At 40.2% G+C, this 22,513-nt stretch overlaps 1 protein-coding gene across 1 annotated transcript; it reads left to right on the forward strand.

The window, feature by feature from the left end:
- Positions 1-5: 5 nt before the first annotated feature.
- On the forward strand, positions 6-20,774 carry LOC140994230 (DNA-binding protein RFX7-like). The gene is made up of 9 exons (XM_073463796.1): positions 6-230; positions 4,954-4,987; positions 9,617-9,702; positions 9,995-10,117; positions 12,119-12,235; positions 13,093-13,177; positions 13,296-13,509; positions 13,814-14,094; positions 14,721-20,774. Exons 1-9 carry the CDS (start codon positions 109-111, stop codon positions 17,922-17,924), a joined length of 4,266 nt encoding a protein of 1,421 aa, XP_073319897.1. The 5' UTR covers positions 6-108; the 3' UTR covers positions 17,925-20,774.
- The last annotated feature ends 1,739 nt before the right edge of the window (positions 20,775-22,513 follow it).

Genomic DNA, 22,513 nt, shown 5'->3' on the forward strand with positions numbered 1-22,513 from the left:
TCGCGACGTCCACCGGTCCATGTTGCTTAACTCTGCCGGGCAGAGCACACCCGACCACGCCTCCTGTCCAGTCCAGTCCTGTCCAGAGCCGTCCCGAGGCCCAGCGTGATGGCCGAGGAGGACCCCCAGCAGCAGCCGGACCGCGGGGCGAGGACCCTGCCCGGCCTGCTCCCCGGGCTGCAGGGAGCTGAGGCCAGTGCTCTGCAGCTCAGGATCAAGAACTCCATCTGGTGAGGAGCTGTCTGTCCACATACTGCTGAGCATGGGTTGGTGCTGTTGGGGGAAATGACTGAGCCTTTTCACCCACTAAAAGTAGCAATACCATAGTGTAAAAATACTTAATTACAGGTAAAAGTAGACAAGTATTATCAGTAAAATGTACTTATATGAAAAGTAAACAGTCCTGGTTGAGCCCTTGTGATATTAGCAATATATACTGTTATTATTATGTTATTACTGATGTATTAATGTCTAGGTACCATACTGTTATAGTTGCTGGAGTTGGAACCAGTTTCACCTATATGCTGCTGGGAAGTTTAGTCATTGCATCATATTTTACAAGATGATTATATGTTTTATATGTAAAATAGTAATCTGCTAAAGTAAATTTAGCTGTCAAATAAATGTTGTGGAGTAAAAACTACAATATTTCCCCTTGGAGTAAATTGGGAGAAAAGTATAAAGTGGCAGAAGAGTCAAATACTCTTATTAGTGAAGTAAGTGAAGCACAGTACTTGAGTAAATGTACTGAGTCTCCTCTCACCACTGTGTTACATCAGCAAAAGAAGCACCACCATAATGTTAGCACATCACTGCATACAAAATGTCACTAAAGTGAAAGTTCAGATGTATATTAGCAAAGTATGCATGAGTTATTAAAAGTAAAATTCCTCATTATGCATTGTATGTTATATTATCACACAGTATTTAGTTAAATTGGATGTTTATTCATGATTTGCAAGCAGCATTTTAATGTTTGAGCTGCTCAAGAACTTTTTATACTGACAAGTGACTTTTATCTGTAACAGTGGTTCATATTTTATAAGCTGATTATACAGTATGTTTATATGTAAAATATGAATCTGTAGTAAGAAGTAGAGTAATACTAGTAATTAGTATAATAAGGATATAAAGATATAGGTCAGATAAATGTAAGTGGAAATGCAGTAGAGTAATAGTAGCATTAAGTTGAAGTCCTCACCAACAACAACCTCAAAGTTGTACTAAAGTACAATACTGGAGTAAATGTATTAAGTCACATTCCACCACTGTCAGTAGTTATGAATATGTAGTTTCAGAGCATCAACACTTGATTTAATGATGAAGAACTGGCTGACTCTGTGGGAATGTAAACGTTTTGTTAACATGCACACAGAAAATTTTTGTGTGTAAATGTACAGTTCAGTCTGACTATCTGTTGTTCAGCTTTAGGGGAGGACTATAGTGGTGAAGCACATGGTCAGACGTGTCAGCCTTCTTAAAACTGAACTGTATTTTTAATATATGTCGGAGTAGCTGTCTGTTTGGGCTGGTTGTTAATGCTGACGAAACTAAACTAAAAAGACTGTCTTATGATCAAAATCTGTTGATCAGGAGTCAGAGTACACTTGTTCGCACATTGTTTTAGGGTCAGCCTCAGCATGCTGGAGTGGATTTACTCATGTACAGTACAATGTTGATGTATTTGTATGCAGCTTGTCTCAGTCTGATCCTTCTTTACTCCTTTTTACTGCACATCTCCCCAGAAAATGTTGTTTCGATTAACTACACAGCATATATTTGACAGCAATAGTCATATTCTGATCATCTTATAAAATATGCTAATACGTAAGCAGTTGAAAATGCTACTTACACATTAATGTATCAGTAAGTACACTGTGTTATTGTTGTGTAAGGTAATCTAAATCTTACTGGGTCATTCTTCTTGCATAGTTCTGAGCAAGAAAATCATTTGAATGCAGGACTTGTAGTTATATTTGGAAGAAAAGTAGATTTTTGAGTCTCACCCCCAACTCGTCAAATGCTGACGCTTTGGGATTGTAGTTCTGTTTGGCCGCCGTCCCAAAGCATCAGCATTTGATGATCTTACAAATAGGACCTTTAAGTAAAACTCAAACCTACCTCACCGTCTCTTGCTTGTTTACTGATTGGTGAAAGGCATTCTCGCAGTAGCAATCTATATTCTGTCTGTCCGTCTGTCTGACTGTATTTTTACTCAGTTATGTCTCCGCTCCCTATTTTCATCATCAAAACACTAACGGCATGCTGAAACCAACAGCTACAGTATATACTGTATGTCCTGCTGCAGTGGGTGAATTTAACTTGACATCACTCAGTTTCATTATGCAGAAAACTCATAAAATGTTGAATGCTTAACTCTTGCAGCACTAATGTAATGTAATCACCAAGATGTGTTTTTGAAAACTGCTCACACGTACCAGACATGAGTATGACCTTTATTTAAATTATTCAAATGATTTTCACACTACTTTAATTAAAGGTGCTCCCTCAACTCTGACGGCTTTGCCCAGTTTTAGGCTACAAATAACTATTTCCAAAAAATAAGCCAGACAGAATCACAAGACTGTGAGTGGCTGTGGAGTATAAAATTACAGTTTGAAAGAAGCAGGACTGAAGCCTGTGGGATTTCACAGAACAAAATCAAAAACACTGAATCAAAACCTAATGTGTGAGTGAAAAAACAATCACAGAATCAATACATAGAGTGTGTAAAGAGGGTTAAAATTGCTTGGACAAGAAAAAATAGCTATTTTCTTAACAATTGATACGAGTGTATGCTGTCTGTGGATGTGGTTATTTAAGGCCGTGTTCTGACTGGAAATACCCTTTTATTTCTGAGTGTGAAGGAAAATAACATGTCGAAAGGCTGAACTACAAGAAAGCACAACAGTTCAGAGTTTAAATGTCTGCAGGAAAAAAAACTCAACAGAAACATGTCACTCTGCTGAGGTCAATAACGTGCTGGGATATTGAATGTTTGTCTCTAAATCATTCACCTTAAAGAGGATTAGAGCATAAATATTGACCTTCTGCTGCTGAGTGGCTCATGGTAGAAGGAGACCATCTTGCAAGTTCAGCAATATTGTCTGTAACTACACCGCCACTGTGTCTTCATTTGGAGTAATAGTCTTAAGTGTTACTGGGCTTCTGGTTTGTACTTAAGCCACCCAATCGGAGGCTGACTTACACCTGGATATCATACGTAATGTGATTTGAAGGATCTCTTGTATCAGTTCTTTAGTCCTTTTTCTAATCTAGGTCTCAGGTGTCATTCAGTCTAGCTGCCAAATCTGCCTCACAAACAGCTTAATGGCGGCCTTTCAGCGCAGACAATATCCTTGGCCACCCAGTAACAGTGAATTAAAGTGAACTGTTCTCGTCGTGGCTTAAAGCGTCCGCTGATTCTGACCTGCCCAGAGTCTTTAAATGAGACTTACCTTCTGCCTCGCAGTAAACAACAACCTGGCCTGTCTGCAGATTAGGAGTTAGACATGGAGATGTTGTTCGTGTAGCTGGTTTGACTCTGATGATTCGTTTGTTGTTATCATTATAGAGGGGTGGTGCTGTGGTAGTGGTTCTCAGAGATTATATTTTCATCATTCCATTTCAATACTTTCACTTTCAGCAGTCCACATTTAATATACTACTCTGCTCATTCGTCAAATTGTGCCCCTTAACAAGCGGTTGATTCCTTAAAATGTGGTTATCAAACACATTAGAGTAGGCAAAGACACGTTCATAATGGAGGCAGGATATTGGATATGGTGTACAAAATGACATGAATCTGCCATTTTCGACTTGTCAATCACTAGGAAGCCATGCCTCTAAAAAAACATACCCTGCTTTTTTTTAAAAAAGCAAGTTGTATTAAAGAAGACTTATATCTAGCTATTGAGATCATAAACTTATTAGGAAACTGCATACTGAGGTAATAAATCAAGTGAGAAGTAGGGTAATTTTCTTATAAGCTTACATAGAATCAGACTTTTTTTGCAACCAGTCAAGTCACCCCCTGGTGGCCACAAGAAAGAACAAAGGTTTCAGGCACTGAAGTATACCAAGTATTATACCTTGTATTATACAGACAATGGGCAGGTTGTAGTAAGATTTCTGTTGCATGGCACCTAGTGGCACCTTGTGTCACAAGGTTTATGTCTGTCAACAATGTTAGCACTTTGTTTAGGTGGTCGTCTCGTCAGTTTACTGTGGAAGTGAGACGGAAAAGCCTACATGAGAAAATTGAAGTTTCAGGGAAAATGGATCAACTCTTACTTCAGCTGACCTCAGGGGACAGATAAAGTGGTCTGCCTCAAACAGAAATTTAATGTTAAACGCCATCATGAGACTAATCACAAATTCTACGACAAGTTCGTGGGTTTTCCTCGCTCTCTAAATTGGCACTCAGTCATCAAAACTTGAACCAGAACTCCTGGTATAGAGCTTTAAGCATAAATTAATTTGCTGTGCATATTTTGACTGAACTCTGCATGTTTACAGAATCTACAGTTTGAGGATGACTATATAATGTGTGTCAGAGAATCACAATAAAACAATTGGTAACACTAGTTTTTTTCCTTTCTTAAAATATGTTTACATAATGGCTAAAAACCCCACGAGCAAAGGGTGAAATATCCCATTTGTATCACATTCTTCCTACAACATTAAAGTGTAGTAGATTTCTGGAGTGACTGTATATAATTCACTGTCTTTCTGTCAGACACAATGTTACCACAGTGTCTGTCTCTGTCTCTCTCTTTTTACATATGACAACATGTGTTCCTGGTGGTGGGATACATGACCTGAGAGATGCTGAAGGGAGGGTCGTCTCATACCAAACATACCTCTGCTTTATAAATAAATACACTTTAGACACAAGCACTCATCATGTTACAGCAGCTTCATACTAATTTATTCTATCTCTCTATTTTGCAGCAAATCTGTTCAATCAAAAGTGGAAAACATTCTGGTGAGTATTCTTAATGTCTTTTTCACCTATAAATTGTGCTTTTAATGAAACATTTTTATTTAACTATTATCTGTGAAAGTATTGTTTGTGATTTATTTTTTTGTTCTAGCATGTAGAGCTGAAACACTAGTGTTTCCTGATGGTTTGATTTCCTTCCGTGCATAATTAAAAAAAGAAAAAAGTAAATCTGTTTGCAGCAGCATTTTAGATCAACCTATAGAGGGCGCATCTGAGACCAGACAACTGTACTGAACTACTGGCTGATTGGACTGGCTCAATTATGACTGTATTTTGATTTTTTAGCTATGAAAGTTTTAGATTTGTAAAACTATCCCTGAGCCTGTAGACATAATTTTTTTTTACAGCGGATATCAGCATAATGTAAAATCTGTGGGATGGAGCGGTGTATTCGGGCACAAGAGATGCTGATGTGCAGCGGGCCGCAGTGAGCCGCTATTAATGTTGGCAACAAAGGATTAACCTTTGAGCAGCCTCATGAACAGGTCAAATACGCTATTGTCTGTGGTAGCCAGGATGCAGCTGGATGTTTTTGTATTTTGACCATCATTCTCTGCAAGAAAGCAAATAATGCTGCATTCACGTGCTCCTCGGATGCGCCCACTTCCCAACTTGGGAAGTCGTTTTTCCAACCTTAGTGTGTTTAAGTGCGTCAAGTTGGAATGTGAGAGCAATATAGATGTCAAGAAGAAGTTGTTTTGCATATCGCTTCGATCGTTTAAGCTGACAGTTACAACCTAAAATTCCATATAACGGATGACATGTGAGCCAAAACTTGATCTGCAGTACATGACCTTGATAAACATTTCTTACCACCAACCCAATGTTTACTTTCGTCCGCCATGTTTCAGCATCATATGACGTCAACTCAGCAACTGGTGTACCATAATTCTCTCCGACTTTCCGAGTCTAGAAGTAGTTGTTGTTCCAAATTGAGGGGGCATTCACATGAATTTTTCATGTCCAAAAAAAAGTTTTTCCAAATATTCCAACGCCACATGAACACACAAAAAGGATATCCCAAAATGTTTAACTATTCCTTTAAATTTCATTATTAAATAATGAAGTTGTCAGTGCCCTCTTTTGGACAAACAATGCAATGCTGACCTCAGATGTATGTTTGGCATTTCTGTACAACAGTTATTTTTTACTGGCTACTTATCAGCCAACATATGCACTGAAATTACACCTGATGAGCTAAAAAATTGGCTGATACTTTGTCAACTGGTGGTGTAATAGACTGGCTGTAGTTCTGCAGGGCTACAGCAGTGGAACAAATTCAAAACCAATGCCCTATGTGACAAAACACTTCATCTTGTGTCAGAGATGGTCTACTTCATAGTACACAAAGATTCACATTAACTATCAAAACACAGTGTGTATGTGTTTGAACGCTGGTAACATCTTTGTTTCAAGGTAAAGTGAGTTGAAGGGGGGAAGGAGTTCACTGTGCAGAGCTGATGACACAGTAACTTACAGACATTGACAGTCCAAGTCAACAGAGCAGGAAGTGAGTCACACGGAAAAGGCCAACGGTGTCCTCTGAATGATACACAGGAAGGTTTTATCAGGATGGCTTTTAAAAATGCAGCCCACAGATAATAGAAAATGCACAACGTTTTTTCCCAGTTTAAAAATGTAAGCGCTTATTTGTAAGAATTATGTGTATGTACATGTATTCTTCATGGCTGATGCTGCTCAGTGTCTGTTATCCTCAGCGTTGGGTGAACTGTGGTCGCCCAACAACAAAGAAGTTAATCAGAGGAGAGCCACAGAATAAAGTTTATTTTTAGGAGCCAATTAGAAGGGAGAACATATATACACATATATGTGAGTGTATTTGAGTGTAGACATGTGTTGGCATAGTGTAGACGTGCCTGTACAGTCACCATGCAGCAAGCTGTCCTGAGACGAGGGTTAACAAGAGCTGATTCGAGTTCATCTTACAGGCTGTTCTGTTCTACAGAAGCCTGTCTGTCCCTTAGTGTCTGTCTGCAGCACATACACTGTATGTGTGCACATGTTAATGTGTGTACAAATGCAGTGTTATGTTTCATAGCTCTGCACTGCTATGGGCTTAAATTTAGAGTAAAACGTTTTTTATGTGCGTTGTGTGGCTCTGACGGGAGGAAAGCTCAATTTTGGTCTTGTCAGACTACAGAAGATTCTTCCAGCTGATTTCAGAGTCTCCAACGTGCCTCCTGGCAAACTATAGCAGAGATGTCCAACAGTTGTATTCGCTGCCTCTAAAGCTTTTAACCCCTTCAGAGGTCTCTTGGTGGCTTCCCTCACTGGTCTCCTTCTTGCACGCTCAGCTTTGAAGACAGCCAGCTCCAGGCAGATTTCAGCTGTGCCATACTCTTCACATTTCTTAATAAGTCGATGCAGCAGAACCAGAGATACTGTCTTTTTTATTCCATTAAACATTTATTCAAAGCCTCCTGGTATGTTTAATTTTCAACTTGAACTCTTCTGAACCGACTGACACTGACTCAAGTGACCTTATTTGTGTCAGTTCATCAGCTTTCGTGCTGCTTCCTCTTTAACCCTCAATTCTCCTCACACATGAAGTAGTACTCCTTTTTGTGGAGTTGCTTAGAGAGTTGCTTCATCTTCATGACTACGACTACTAAAACCAATTGGCTCAACCGGTGATGATTCATGTTCATTCATGTGAAAGACTCAATTTATATTTCCTTTTTGCAGTTAGTTTAAGTGTCAATAAGTGTCAGTAAGTTTTAAGTGTCTCCTACAAAATGTTTACATGCTTTAAATGTTGAAAAAACATGTGGTTTTTCTGATACTGTCCATTGCTGCAGCACCTCGCTTCACCCTCTGTCTGAATGCTCCATTTTAGCTCCTGTCTCTTTAAGGCCCCCCTCCCAAAAAGCCCAGTCTGCTCTGATTGGTCAGCTCTCACAGGCCTGAGGAGGCACCGCCCACTGTGTTTCCACATCAGCTCGTACAGTGTTTCTGTATAGCTGGGGGAGTGACAGAGGGCAATGACTGTATAGTTGTGACATCACAACTTCACAGAAGTCCTGGCAGCTCGTTTAAAGGCACAGTTTCTGAATACAGGTTTATAATACTCGTTGATACTTTCATTCATATAGAACCAAGAAAAAAACATGGGAATCTCACTTCCTATAGTATAGAACGTTTGAAGAGACCTTTTACAAAGGTCTCTTCAAAGTCTTTTACAAAAAATGTCTCCTTAAATCTACTTCGATTCAATGTTGCAAAAAAATACTTACAATGTGGGTGAATCCTCTTTTAATTGGCACTGTATATGTTACTGAATTCACTCCTGCTGGGTTAGAGTACTGCTTGGTGTTGCTGCCATCTAAACTGGCAGCATTTAAACTGCTCCCTCTTCACGCTCTCATGTTTCCTTTTCACCTTTGAAGAACGTAGTGAGAAGAGCTGAAGACTGTTTGTAGCTCAGAGGGCCGTGCTGAGGAGGTTTAGTTTGTCGTGTATCGTATGTGTTGGGTATGAATGAATGAGAGGGAGAGGTGACAATGCAAAAATCATCATGTGTAGACATGATCCAGAGTATGTGTTATGTTTAATGTACCAAAGTATTGGTATGTTGGTTCATGTCCTCTGGCTGCTGGTTGTATGTTTGTAAAGGCAACATTTATTTGAGTTATTGTCTTGGAGAAGCCTCTGTATGTTTGCTACTACAGTCACATGTGTACTGAGAATTGGCCAGGATCAAAGTTCACTCTTTTACTGTTAAAGGTAAGATGTTAAGGTCTGGATTCTCTGGAATAGGGGGAGAAAGTCTCTGGCTTGTTTGTAATTTATTTAACTAATCTGAGTCATCTTGGGCAAAACTAAATCCAGAATGCAGCGACGGTGCCCCGACAAAATAGTGCTGGGGGAACTTTTTTTGCATGTGGGGCGTTGAGCCGTGGCATTAAAATGGCTGAATACCCACAAAAGAAAAGATACCAGCTGCTGGTTTGTTTAGGTTAGCACCATTGGCAATCAGGTCAGCGTGACTTGCTGATATCAGTGTGTAGATTGCTAGCTCGGAGGTTGTTGGTGTTGTTGTTTAACGTAGAGCCGGGAAAAGTGCCAACATGCAGATAGCGGAAGGGAGGAGACTGCCGCCTGAAGTAGGCGCCCAATGGCAGGCTTTACACCAACAGTCTACATGCTGTGAGTCAGATTATCTTGTGAGTGACATGGTAATTTCTTGTGAACTCCAAATGTGCAGTATTTTCCCACTACACTTTACCAGAGTTCATGGTAGTCCATCCAGCACAAACACACAAACATGAGCCTGCTTGTGGCTCAAGAGGAAAAGTCAGAGTATCACCAAAGACAGTTGGAAACCATGAATGTTGGTGCAAACAATAATTGAGATATTGTGAGACAGTGGCGGGGAAACCAACCCGCAGATTGACAAAGTTGTGCAGTGCAGCTAAAAACATGAATAACTTAACAATCAGTCCTGTTTACTTTTGTGAACTCCCCAAGAATCACTCCCTCTTTTGCTGTGTTTGCTCCCCTGTGCAACAGGATGAGCTATACTTTTAAATCCTAGTTTGTGCTGATAAACAGGAAGGACAAATATTAAAACACCTCTTTTTATTTCTACAGCAAGATGTGGAGAAGTTCTCAGACATCGAAAAACTCTACCTCTACCTTAAGTTGCCTTCTGGTCCGAGCAGTAACACTGATAAAAGGTAAGACTACACCTGCTCTCTGACAGTCTTTACAGGACAATGACCAGTTAATGAAATATTTATGAAACAGAAAATGCCTTAAATGATCAGTCATTGATAGTGGCTTACATTTCGGTTCACTATTGTGTTAAAAAAATGTTTATCATGTGAAATTATATATACACACAGATCTTAAATTAGCTTTGGTCACATCTCAGGACTGAGGTTACACTGACTTGAGTCAGTTAAGGTGTTGTTTCTTTTGCTGTGTCATTTGTTGATCAATCAGTGATGATAAATAATCTTTTCTCAGTGACCAGAGCGCCCTGTCATCGAGCCGCACACAGCAGATGCATGCGTTCAGCTGGATCCGCAATCACTTAGAGGAATACCCAGAGACCTCTCTCCCCAAACAGGAGGTCTATGATGAATACAAGTAGGTATAATCAGAAAGTTCTCGAAAGCTACATGTTACATTTTCTGAAATGAGAATAATGTTTCTGTCACTAAAATAACATACCAATTTCAAGCTGAGGCTTTGTTGTTAGTCTATTATTAAACACATGAAGATCATATATAACAGGGAATAAATCAAACTTTTTTTTATTACTTAACTGTAGGCTTGACTATTTATTTGAATATTTATCGCTGGTTTTCACCCTTTGAATAGATAACAGCTTCTAATGTTTGAGATTCTTTCTCCTCTGAATTGCCGGCGGCTAAAGCGTCAGTATAAATAGACTCTGCAGGCATGGGAATCACAGAGAGCAGCATGTGTCGGTAATATTAGAATGGAAAGTCTGAGACAGCCATTGAAATGCTCTGACAGTATTATGTAACTGTCTTTTTAACTCTACCAGATCAGAAATACAGTGCCCTCCAGAAATATTGGCGCCTTTAGGACCGACAGGTGAAAAGGCTTTAAAGAGACACAATGTGCACCGCTTTAAAACTACGAAAACATTTTGTTTTGTACAATAAATCAGTTGTATGTGTCACAATCTTTAGTAAAGTCTTTCTTAAGGAGTTGTTTTATTTTACATTTAAGGTAGCTGATATTCACATATTTTCCTGCCACATGCTTTTACTCTGTGTTTGATCATTTGTTTGAAAAAAACACACCTTTTAGTTTAAAATAGCACAAAGGAAACATTTGAAGATTAACACCTACACACACACACTATTAAGCCATTTGGGTGCTCTGAACCTGCACTGAACCAGAGTTCAGAGCTGAAACTCAACTGTACCTGACAAACAAACGGAAAGAATCTATGTCAGAAGGCTCAATGTAGATGTTTCACCAAGACAAATGTCATCAGTTAACACAAGTCCTGCTCTGCAATGACTATAATTTATGTTACATACATCCATGTGTCTATATGGTTCATACTCTGGATAGATAACTATTTTAGATGGGACTTTGGATGAAGCAGAATCAACCTCAATACAATCCAATTCTTCATACTTAAGGCTCATTTATGCTCATATCTGCACGTTTTTTGAAAGGATACAGAAGAACGGAGCAGTAACTGCAGTAGTCATGCAGGCTAGTGTAGCAGTGTAGCCAATAATTCAAACAAGACATGAAAAGATGTTTTAAAAATAGCAGAACTTTTTGAGGAGAGGTCATTTGAGTTGGTGAGAAGTTTTAAACATCTGTATGATGTAACTTCGGCACAGAGACAAACAGTTACCACACAACAGATGGGAAGAGACTGGACGATGGTGATGCAAAGTGGAGGTCCGTGTGAGCCCGATTTCACTCTGAGCGCATTCTCTGGTGGTTGTATTGCATAAATGAGCCTTTAACTTTACATATTAAACCTTTAAATCTGCACTAACTGATTTGGCAACTTGAGGGCAGCACAGGAGGCTGTAAACGCCACATTGACATCACCTTATAAAGTTGATATAGCAAATTCGTCAGCAAAGACTTTTAAAACATTAAAATGATGGGCCATAAAACCAAAACAAATAAGCCGAAAGATGCTAAAACTCTGCAGAGTCATAATATGTTGATAATATGGTTCATATCACTATGATCGATGATTGGCATAATACAAGTCATTCAATCAATTGTTAATATGAAAATGTTTATTAGTGCAGCTTTAATTGATCTGACAGATATCAGCACATCGTTATGAAAAAGTCACATTGAATTTTAGAGTAGATAAAAATTAAACTTTAAAGGCTTTTATCATATCAAATCAATTTTATTTATATAGGGCAAATTCCCAACGAAAGTTTTCTCATGACACTTTTAGAGCAGGTCTAGACCACACTCTTTAATTACTTAATTCAAAGAGACCCAACAGTTCCCCCCATGAGCAAGCACTTGGCAACAGTGGCGAGGAAAACCTGCAGACCTGGACTCATGATATCACCTCACATTCAAATTCTCCATTCTTACTAACATTTATTTCGTAATGTCTTTCAGGAGCTTCTGTGACAATCTGAACTACCACCCACTGAGTGCTGCAGACTTTGGAAAAATGATGAAAAATGTCTTCCCGAACATGAAGGCGCGTCGACTTGGCATGAGAGGGAAATCTAAATATCCTTGACTGGAATGGGTTGTAACAGTCTGGCCTCTGTCTCTGGTCTCAGACCATCTGCTGTTGCAGTTCATAAGCTCTCTAAATATAGATGTGAAATGAAATAAAGTCCCCCTCTGCCTCTGAAGCAGAGGCATAATACAGAGGCCCCTCGGGGGAGTCACTGTGATCTTGACCTTCATGAAAAAGGGAACTTTTTTCCCTTTTTTTTTGTGCAAAACTTGGTTCGTATTAATGACTTTCTGTCATTCATGTTAATTAAAAAAGTAATTCATTTGATGCGTTATTATGTTACTTAAAATTGCTTGTTGAAGGAGTTTTGCTTTGAACTCATATTAGCAAACTGTCCGAGGACTAAAGGATTTATTTTAATTAATACAATAAGTCAAGTAATCAAAAAGATCCCAAAAAAGAACTGGATTGTCAGTCATTTGAGACCCTATGTCTACAAATGACTGCAAATTTAAAAGCAGAACCTGGACCATTAATCCTATCAGACATAAGCATTTCAACATAGATTGCAACTTAAAAATTGATGTATTTAGACAACTGCTCTCTAATTAAAGCCTTATTCGAGGGGCTTGAACTAAGATACAATGTGCAATAAAAAGTACTGACACATTTTGATTTTTGCAGAAAGTACCAGGTGCTTTTTCTGTCATGCATCAGTGACTTCAACTAAATGTTATACATGTGCTAGGCTAATAGTTTTAGATGTCATTACATGTATTGACATTTATTATTGACTAGTTGACAAGGTAATTATCACCCCAAAGTGGTGTATATATGGTATAATACCAGCATATGTTTGTTTTCTGGAATCAGTTTGGAGTTTTTGATCTTAACACCAGCTTACATATTGCTATAGTGGACTAAGGAAGAGGCCCTTTGTTCACATGCCATCTTTACCCACTCTGGATCTGCTTAAAACAGGCGACGGAGTAAGCAATGCCTTATTAATATCTCAGAATAATCTTAAACTTGTATTCTGACTCCATTAGTGTCCCTGTCCTGTCATGCAGTGTATCACATATTTAACTGCTTTTCTCTTGTGTGCAGCTCCAGTGTGATGTCTTAGAGTCAGCGGGCCAGCTGAGCAGCATACAGGAGGACGTGCGGTTTGCAGCCTGTGATCTGGTGTGCGAGTGGGCCCAGAAGGTTTTGAAACGACAGTTTGATGACGTGGAAGACTTGGCTCGCTTCCTAATTGACAGCCATTACATCAGCAACAAGTCTTTGGCAGCGCTCACTATTACAACCGGCACAGCAACAGGTAAGAGACGGTTTACATCAGCTTCATGCCTCCTGTCTAAAAACTGGTCGATATTGGCATCTAGTGGCAGCTACCTGTTACTGCACTTTAATTCCAGTTTGTTTTCATAAGGACAGCTGTATGTAGCTAATGTGGACAAAAAAAATAAACAAGTAAATATAGGTTAAGGTGTTGTCTAATGATCAAACCTTTTTGTACATGTAACTCAAGCTTATATTAACATATTTACACATTATGATGATGAGGTCATTACTTTTGACCAATAACAGTGCTATGCATCTAAATCCCCGTTTCCCTTCTTCAGAGGTGAACACTCCACAGTCGGTCTCAGCATTCGTCCCCACCGCTGAGGCTCACTCCTTCCAGCCTCATGTGACCACCCTGTCCTCACCTTCTGTCGATGCGAAGCAGCAGCTCCAGAGGAAGATCCAGAGGAAACAACAAGAGCAGAAGCTGCACTCACCTTCACCTGGAGAGGGACAAACTAGGAGGGCTGATGACGGTGTGCCTTGTGCCAGCCCCACTCCTCCATCTCCTCAGACAACCATCGGCATTGTGGTCGCAGCGGTCCCAAGCCCCATCACGGTGAGAAAGCAGGACTCTAAGTGTGTTAAAATAGTATATTATAGTTTTTTAAACCCTTGTGTTTCATAAAAATGACAATACATGTGAGTGTGCTTGAGTATCTTTCTTCAGATATGAGTTTAATGCTGCCATTTTTAGAAAACACACACATTTATTTAGCTGTAGCCATTGTGGAGACTTTATTTTGCTGCAGCACTACGCAGATGCAGAACACTATTATATCAACAATATCATGTCACTTTCGGGGTCTATTCATAACATGCATTTATATTTATGTACATCTTGATGCAGTTCAAATTTCAATTTTATTTTTATGTTGCATTGCATCCTAACATAATTCTAGTACCTGTCAGATGACAAAGAATGATATTCCTGAATAGCTAAACCTGTCCTGAAAATAATACAGGTCCTGCCTCATTTTCACAAATTTATGTACGGCAACAAAACTGTGCAACAGTAAGCAGTACTTTCCTCACAGGTAATGAGAGTCGAATTATATAAAATCAGAACATTACATTTCGGATACAAACTTTAACATTACAGTTTGAGAATCGACAGGTAGAAATATGTTGTCAGAAACCTTCTGAGTGTTGTCTAAAGCTCACTTGTTTCTTTACTCTCTGCAGGTACAGAGAAGCAGGCAGCTGATGTCGCCCAGTCCAATGGGAACAGTAGAAAACAAAATGCTGCCTCTTAACTTCCAAATGTTGACCCAGCCAGTTCAGGCAGTGAAACAGAGCCCCAAAACCCCACAAAATATTCTAACCAGTCCCATGGGAGAACGCACTGCTCGGCAGCGATATGCGCAAATTCTGCCCAAACCTTCGGCTGCGACTGCCATCACTTTGCGCTCGCCCTCCACCATGATCATCGGCAACAACCCCATTAAGACTGTGATGACTACATGTCATGTCAGTCCAGTCAGCTTGGTCAAGATGACAGCCATATCGCTTGCACCCACCGGCAGCAATACCACCACTTCCTCTCTGCGGCCGGCTTCTGCAGGCATCAGCAGCTCCGCAGTAGCAGAAGACGTCAGCTGCAATCAAAGCATGAGGAGCACTTCTGCAGTCCCCATTCTGGCCCCGGTGGCCAGGCCGATGCAGGCTGCTAACACCCCTAACATCGATGTTGAAATGGAAGTTGAAGCTATACATAAAAACAGCCAAATGCAAAATCCTAGTAGTCTGATTTTGACTGAAGGAGCAATGACAAACAGGGCTGGAGGGGCCGTACAGAGGGCTGCCAGTGTGCCCATACCTCAGACGAGAGGCTTCCTGACTTTGGAGGAAACACCCAGCACTAATTGCAGTGGAAGGTCCTGCTCAAGCACTAACACTGTGGCAGCCACTGAAAGCAGCAATAATAGCGTTGATAATACAAGCACTTTGCACTTAACTCCCTGCAATCAGAATACAAGTGCTGTTTCTTTACTGAACACCATCAGAACACCTTCATGTGGGGAGGGCAGCAGTGTAACATCAGCAAAGGAAGGTTTCCTGTCCACTAAGAGCCTCAGGAAACGCTCAAGCCTCAGTCCTGACTTTTCGCCAGTCAAAAGGGTATTTATGCCCCAGCAGTCAGTAGAGGGAGCTGCTGGGCTTGGATATGGGATTAGAAATGTGGTTGGCAACATCCAAAGACCAGGAGCTCCTACTAGACCTGAAAGTGCACCAGTGTCTAGGGAGGTAGAGATGAAAATGAACTCGTCCACTCAAGTCCATGCCCTCTGCACTTCCTCTTTCAGAGCCAGTGGCTTCTACTCTGTTGCCAAAACACAGGGCTCAATGCAGAGGAAAAATACCTCCACTGTTGTGGAAACTGGCACCTCGGTCAGTCACGCATTAATACAGCAACACCAGGGGCACACAATGGCTAATGTGCATAATAACCCTGGCCTCCAACAACATTCAGGTGTGAGTGATGTGAGGAGTTCAACCACGGGGAGCCTGGAAGGAGCTCAACAGCAGACCTACACTCAGTCCAACCTGGCAACTGAATCCTTGGAGTTTTTTGATCAAGCTTCATCGTCGAGCCAGCTCCCTATGCAGACGGATACAGACTACTTTCCCTTTGATGATGATGTGACTCAGGACAGCATTGTGGAAGAGCTGGTGCAGATGGAGGAGCAGATGAAACTCAACAACATGCAGGAGTTCGGAGGCTGTGTCACGCTGCAAGGCCAACAGGCGCTGATGCCAGATAATGTAACGTCCACTAATCAGACCATGACTGCTTTCTATAATGCCGCAAACAGCCACAGCAACCCGATCCACACTCCAACACCGACACCCACTCCTACACCCACATCAGAAATGATGGGAGGATCCCAAGGTCTCACCGGAGAGAGCCCCTGCTCCCGCATTGCCTCTACAACCCCAGTGGACAGTGCGCTGGGAAGCAGTCGTCACACCCCAGTTGGTACTCCACTCTCCAACTGCAGCAGCAATGTGCCTCCCAGCCCAGTGGAGTGCAGAAACCCGTTCGCATTTACACCCATCAACTCCAGCATCACTGGTTTCCATGACGGCAGCACCGTCTCCAGCAGCCCTGTCAAGCCCATGCAGAGACCAATGGCCACCCATCCCGACAAGACTCGGCTGGAGTGGATGAACAACAGCTACAACAGCAGCAGCAGTGGGAGCTTGAACAAGTCAAACAGTGGAATGGGAATCCTCCCCAGCTATCAAGGCCTCATAGGTGATCATTTTCAAAAGCCTCACGCCTTCGCTGTCCCTCATGCACGCCACCACGACAGCCATTTTGGCCGCTTGACTCCTATCTCGCCTGTGCAGCAGCAGATAGCTAGCATGGCCAAGCAGGAGGGTTTTGCTGTGCCTGCCCCTCTGGATAACAAAACCACCAACTCGCCTGCTCTAACTTCTCGATGTCGCAGCGTAAGCCCCGCTGTGCATCAGAGGAATCTGAACACAGGAAACCTTCCCTATATCCCTCGATCAGTAGTGTCACCTTTCAACTCGCCTGTGACGCCCGAGGTGTTAAACATCTTTGCAAACGGCCAGACAAATCTCGGGGTGAGCAGCATGGCTCAGAGGAGCCATTCTGTGCCTCTTAACGTCATGATGCAAACTGAGGTCCTGCCCACGCCAAGCCAACAATGCAACGGCAAAAACATCACCAATGTCCTTCTGAACAAGCTGGATGGGGACCAGGATGACACTGTGCGGGGTCTGGGCATCAATAATTTACCCTCCAGCTACACTGCACGTATGAACCTCACCCAGGTCCTCGAGTCTGACCCCAACCTCTCCTACAGCGACAACCAGCTCAGCCTGATGACCTCCGACTCCACCAGCAAGTTGCAGAGGCCAAATTACCTCATGGAAAATGCTATTAACGAACAAATGATTCTCTCAGCAGGTGACAGCCGAGCCTCTGGAGAGCAGCGTGGACATCATGCCCAGTCTATGCTGTTGTCTTTGAGTTCACAGCAGCATCAAGAAGAGCTGCAGCAGCACCAGCAGTTGGACTTCAGCCGCACTGTGAAAGACCTCCTGACAGACAACAGCCTTACTGCTGGCAACCAGCTCATGGAACAGGTGTCGGAGCTGACTACAGGTGGGGCAGATTTCCCCTGTGAAATCAGAATGACATCAGAGCTCTCCAGCAGCATCAATGACCTTAACGCACTGGACACAAACCTTCTGTTTGACCCCAACCAGCAGCAAGGGCAATATCAAAACACTGCTGCAGAGGAGGAGCTGGCGAATGATGTGCTGTTTCAGCAGATTACCAGTGAGGCGGCACATTCAAGTGGCCTCGACTGGCTGGAAAACAAAGATCATCCGACTGTTGGGTTGATGGGTTGAGAATATTTTTTTTATTTAACATGTTGAACATGTTAAATCTGTGGTTTGTTTTATTTATTTTCAGGCATTTACATTTTATAATGCAACACTGGACACTTTGAGGTTTGTCCAGTTTAAGTGCCAGGCTGAACTGCTATGATGCTGCAACACTCTGATTAAAATGCTGGTCATTTCCCTTTAATCAGAGAACATCACCTCACGTTGTGTGATCAAGAGCATTTCCAACAAGTAAACAAAGGTTACTGAGCAAAAAAGACCCCATCCTAATCCTGCTTTTTTTAAATGCTTTGTTTGATATTTCAGTCAAAAATGATAACAGAGCCATGGCTTTCTTCATTTATAGATATGTGGAAATGAATGAAACAAGATTAATATTAATAAGCATTTTGCAACAACAAGATTTCTTTATATCATTGTGTCTAGATATTGGTAACTGCAAGCCTTATCTAACTGAAGGATAAGGCGCAAAATATATTTACTGCTGAACTAATTATATGTCATAAATGAAACATTTGTGTGCAATGTAAAAACTGGAAGCATCACAGGTTATCTTTGTCAGAGCTTTAACTGTCCGTCTGGTGTCTGAAAAAAATATTATCAACAAGACAGTTTACAGAAATATCATTTAGTGACAAAAACATAGAATCAAATTCAGCCATTTAATATTCTTATGATCTCTCATCACTGATGTTCACGTTGATTGAGTGCAGGAAGAGTATCTGTTAATATTTTTAATTTTACTAATTCAAAATGTGCGACTTTAGCTCTGGTGCAGCATCCTCTCACACAATGTCCTGCCTACAACAGTATCTGATTGGTAACACGTCACAATTAATAGCTTATAAGCACTTAATCTGAATCTGCAAAGTAACTAGTAACTAAATTGATCAAATAAATGTAGTGGAGAGCCAATAAATTTAAAGAGCCAAGTCAACCTCTCATGTCTATCAAACGATCAGATCAATATCAAATCTACAAAATTATCAGTGCAATAAAAGCAGGGCTCTGACAACATGAAGATATTGATATCAATAGTATGATTTGACTTATTTTGCACATTGTTTTGTTTGACAAGCCACCTTTTGCAAAAATGTGTCCATCCATAGATCCATAGATATTTTAAGAAATATCAGCAATACACTATAAGGAACAAAATAATAACATTGAAGACACCTCGAGCCAAGAAGAATGACCTCTGTCCTATAATGGGTTAGGGTCCATAAATAAGCTTTAATTATGTATTGAGTATTTATATGGCATTGATATGGTAGTTATGTCACACCAGGCATCGTAGTACGTACAAAATGTAAGGTGCCCATCAAACAGGCAAATAGGAAAGAACCACTGGTTGGAAAAAGGGGATAAAATGTATAAAAGAAACCATTTACCGAAGAACTACAGTAACCCCCTAGAATGGGAGGTTTTTGCACTTTTAAAGAATGAATCTTGTATAAAAGAAGAATTTTGAGATGGTAAAAAAATAATAATAATGCATTATTGTATTGTGTGCAAATTACTCCTTTGAGTTGAAGATGAAGGTTTTCATTTAAAAATGACAAAATGGACGTAATAGTTTTGGTTCCTACTGTAGCACTCATGATACTGCACTGACAATCTGTAATACTTGTATTTCTTTACATAAATGCACTGTTCAGCTTTAGATGACGGAGGAGTATTTTTCACTGCACACCCTGAGATATAACAGCTAATCAACTGATCAAATGTGAAAGTCTTGTTTTACACCGAGTATGATCTGCGTGTAAAGGGTTTTGGTTTCTGAGCCTTATGTCCATACCAAAGACTTTTAATATAACCTGTAATAACATGCACTGAGATCAATCTACTGTGTGATGGACATAGCCATAACAAATAATATGAATGATAAAATGAGAATTAAGTAAAATATTTGTGACGTTTGCAGCACTGGAAGTCCTGTCTTTATAAAATCAGGACATCAAGGATTTCTTTGTTTACTATTGTTGATGCTTTTGTAAATGCAAAAGGAAAATAATCTTTTTATGGGGGCAAAAAACACTGTAATGTGTTCATTCTGTGTTAGCATTAGATCCCTGAGTGTGTTTGTATTATTGGTCACACTGACATTATTTGTTGTACAGATTAGAGGTGTGGCCTGTTGTTCAGTGTGTTTTGGTTTTACTATTTATTCAGAGTGTGTTGTTTGTACAGAAGGTGTAACCTTGCAAACCATATAACCTTGTGAACTCACACTAATCTGACTTGCACTGTTATGAGGTTTTTTAGCCTACTTTTTAAGTGTCATAGCATATTATCACGTATCATATGCAGTTCTTTTCTGCAACGTGATATTCGGTTAATAATGAATAAGAACTGGATTTTGGCAGAAAATTATCCCAGAAAATATTTGCACACGTTTTAAAATGTGGGAATGAGAGAATCCATATTTATATGGTGTAATACTAATGTCATGATATATTAAAATTTCTGTCAAAGCAGATTATATCACTGTAGTAGATAATCTCATCAGCATAATTTAATTTAGACAAACCTTTCTTATTTATATTCAGTTTTTGAATCTGTTCTCTCAGTTTAGATGTTTCTCTTTACTGTGTCTGTGAAAACATTTGCATTTATTTGGTTAGCACTGACCTTGTGTTACATTAAGCCTTTACCCTTCCTCTTGTTCAAAGTGGTTCAGAGCTGTAGAACTGCCCTCCACTGTTGTGTTGCTGTGCTCGGTGTACAGACGATTTTCTTTTTCTTTCTTTTTTTTTTTTTTGCATTTTAGCAAGTGCTTTTAAAGAGGAAGTGCTTGTTGATACTCATTTTTAAAGACTTTTTAAAACTAATAAACATTTTTAAGTACATCGGTATCTGGGAGTCAGTGTTTCTTTGATATCAGCATAAGAGACTCTGGAGTTTTGGTAAGTAGCTAACTTGTTGGCATTTGTTAACTATTCACTGCACCCTACGCTGTCATACAGCTGGGACCCTTTATTTATTTATTTTTTTTGAGAATCACTAAAAACTTTGCGGAAAATAAAAAAATACAGCACTGGGTACCAACAGTGGTGTACTCAGGTTGTTTGAGGGGCAGGGGCAAAAAAGTACAAATAAAGGCACCAGCTGCATTTGGTGGGGAATTATAAACAGATGAAGCCGAGCAATGTCTGCACTGCGTTGATCGTCCACGGAATTAGACACCGATATTTTTTTATTTTTTCAGGAAATAAAAGACTGGGCTGATTTGTAGTCTCTGCTGTCCATGAGAATCAACAGAATGTAGTGTTTCCATGTTTTAGTATTGGATCAGTGTGCTAGGTGCCTCAATAGACGTTTTCACAGCAGACATTTTTCTTCTTGTCCTTTTCTTGCTTTGAAAAATCAAAATGTCTGCTGTGAAGTAGTTAGGCATACTGATATATAGTGAAAAAAAATTGCGACCTGAGAAGAGAAGATTTTTTTTTCGAGATTCACCAATGAATTGCCCACAGAGGTGTTTTAACAAACCTGATAAATGCTAGAGTCAGACATCGTACACATTTATCATTCTTTTATTTCATGAAGTTTGATGAGCAGGGAAAATCACAGGTAACTTACAGCATTAATGATGGCTCCAGTAAGTCGTATGACAATCAGCCGGCATGCTGGGTACAAGGACCTTGGAGGTGTAACACTTAAATGGAACACAGTTATTTATTGTTGCTCTGTTTTTCCTGCTATGATTTGTCAAAACGTCTGCTGTTAAAACTCCCAACATTTCTCAAACTAGCTGCCATCTGTGCAGGAGTTTAATTAGCTAGAATAATTGAAAACCCCTGTGTGGTTGTGAAGGATCTTTGAAGATGACTTAATAAATATCAATAGCAAGGACACAGAAGTAAGTAAAATGGGAAAAAGAAAATTGGTAAGATAGAGGTCAACATTTGTAGCTCCCACACCTTTGAAATGTAGTGAAATATAAAAATGGAAATACTTGGGTAAAGTACCTCAGAAATAACGTAAATGTACTTTTATTATTCACTTACCCCTATGTGTTGAAGTGTAATAATATTAAACCTGTGCTGGATCTGGGCTCCAGCCTTCTTGCTATGAGTAACTTGACCTCTCTTGTTGTTCGTGCAGCAGCACTAAACACCAGCACCATGCTCTGTCTGAGCTCAGCTTACTGTTTGATTGATGACAGCCCAAGCGTCTCTGCCCTTTTCTAACCATCTACTGTTTATGTTTCTACAGACAGTCTTTGAGCCACAAGTATGGTTGCACGCCATTAGTTACAGATGCTGGTTTTCTGACCAGCTTCCCAATTTCCAGGCAGCAACTGCTTTCAGTTTCATTACATTAAATTCAGTTTCAATGATAAATCACATTTCAGAAACTAGAGCTACACAATTTTTATTATTGAGTCAGCTGCTGCCCTTAAACTACCCAACAGTAGAGTAAGGGGTTGCAGCAGTATACCCTTTTCAAAATAAATGTGGCATGAAAATTGACTATTATTATACCATGTATAGTTGCTTATCTACAATATTTAATTCTCACATATTAGTGTTATTAAAAATATATATATTTCAAGTTTATATCAAGTTCTGTGTCTGTCGGGACAAAAT

This window comes from Pagrus major, chromosome 4 (assembly GCF_040436345.1).
Source record: "Pagrus major chromosome 4, Pma_NU_1.0".
NCBI classification, from domain to species: Eukaryota; Metazoa; Chordata; class Actinopteri; order Spariformes; family Sparidae; genus Pagrus; species Pagrus major.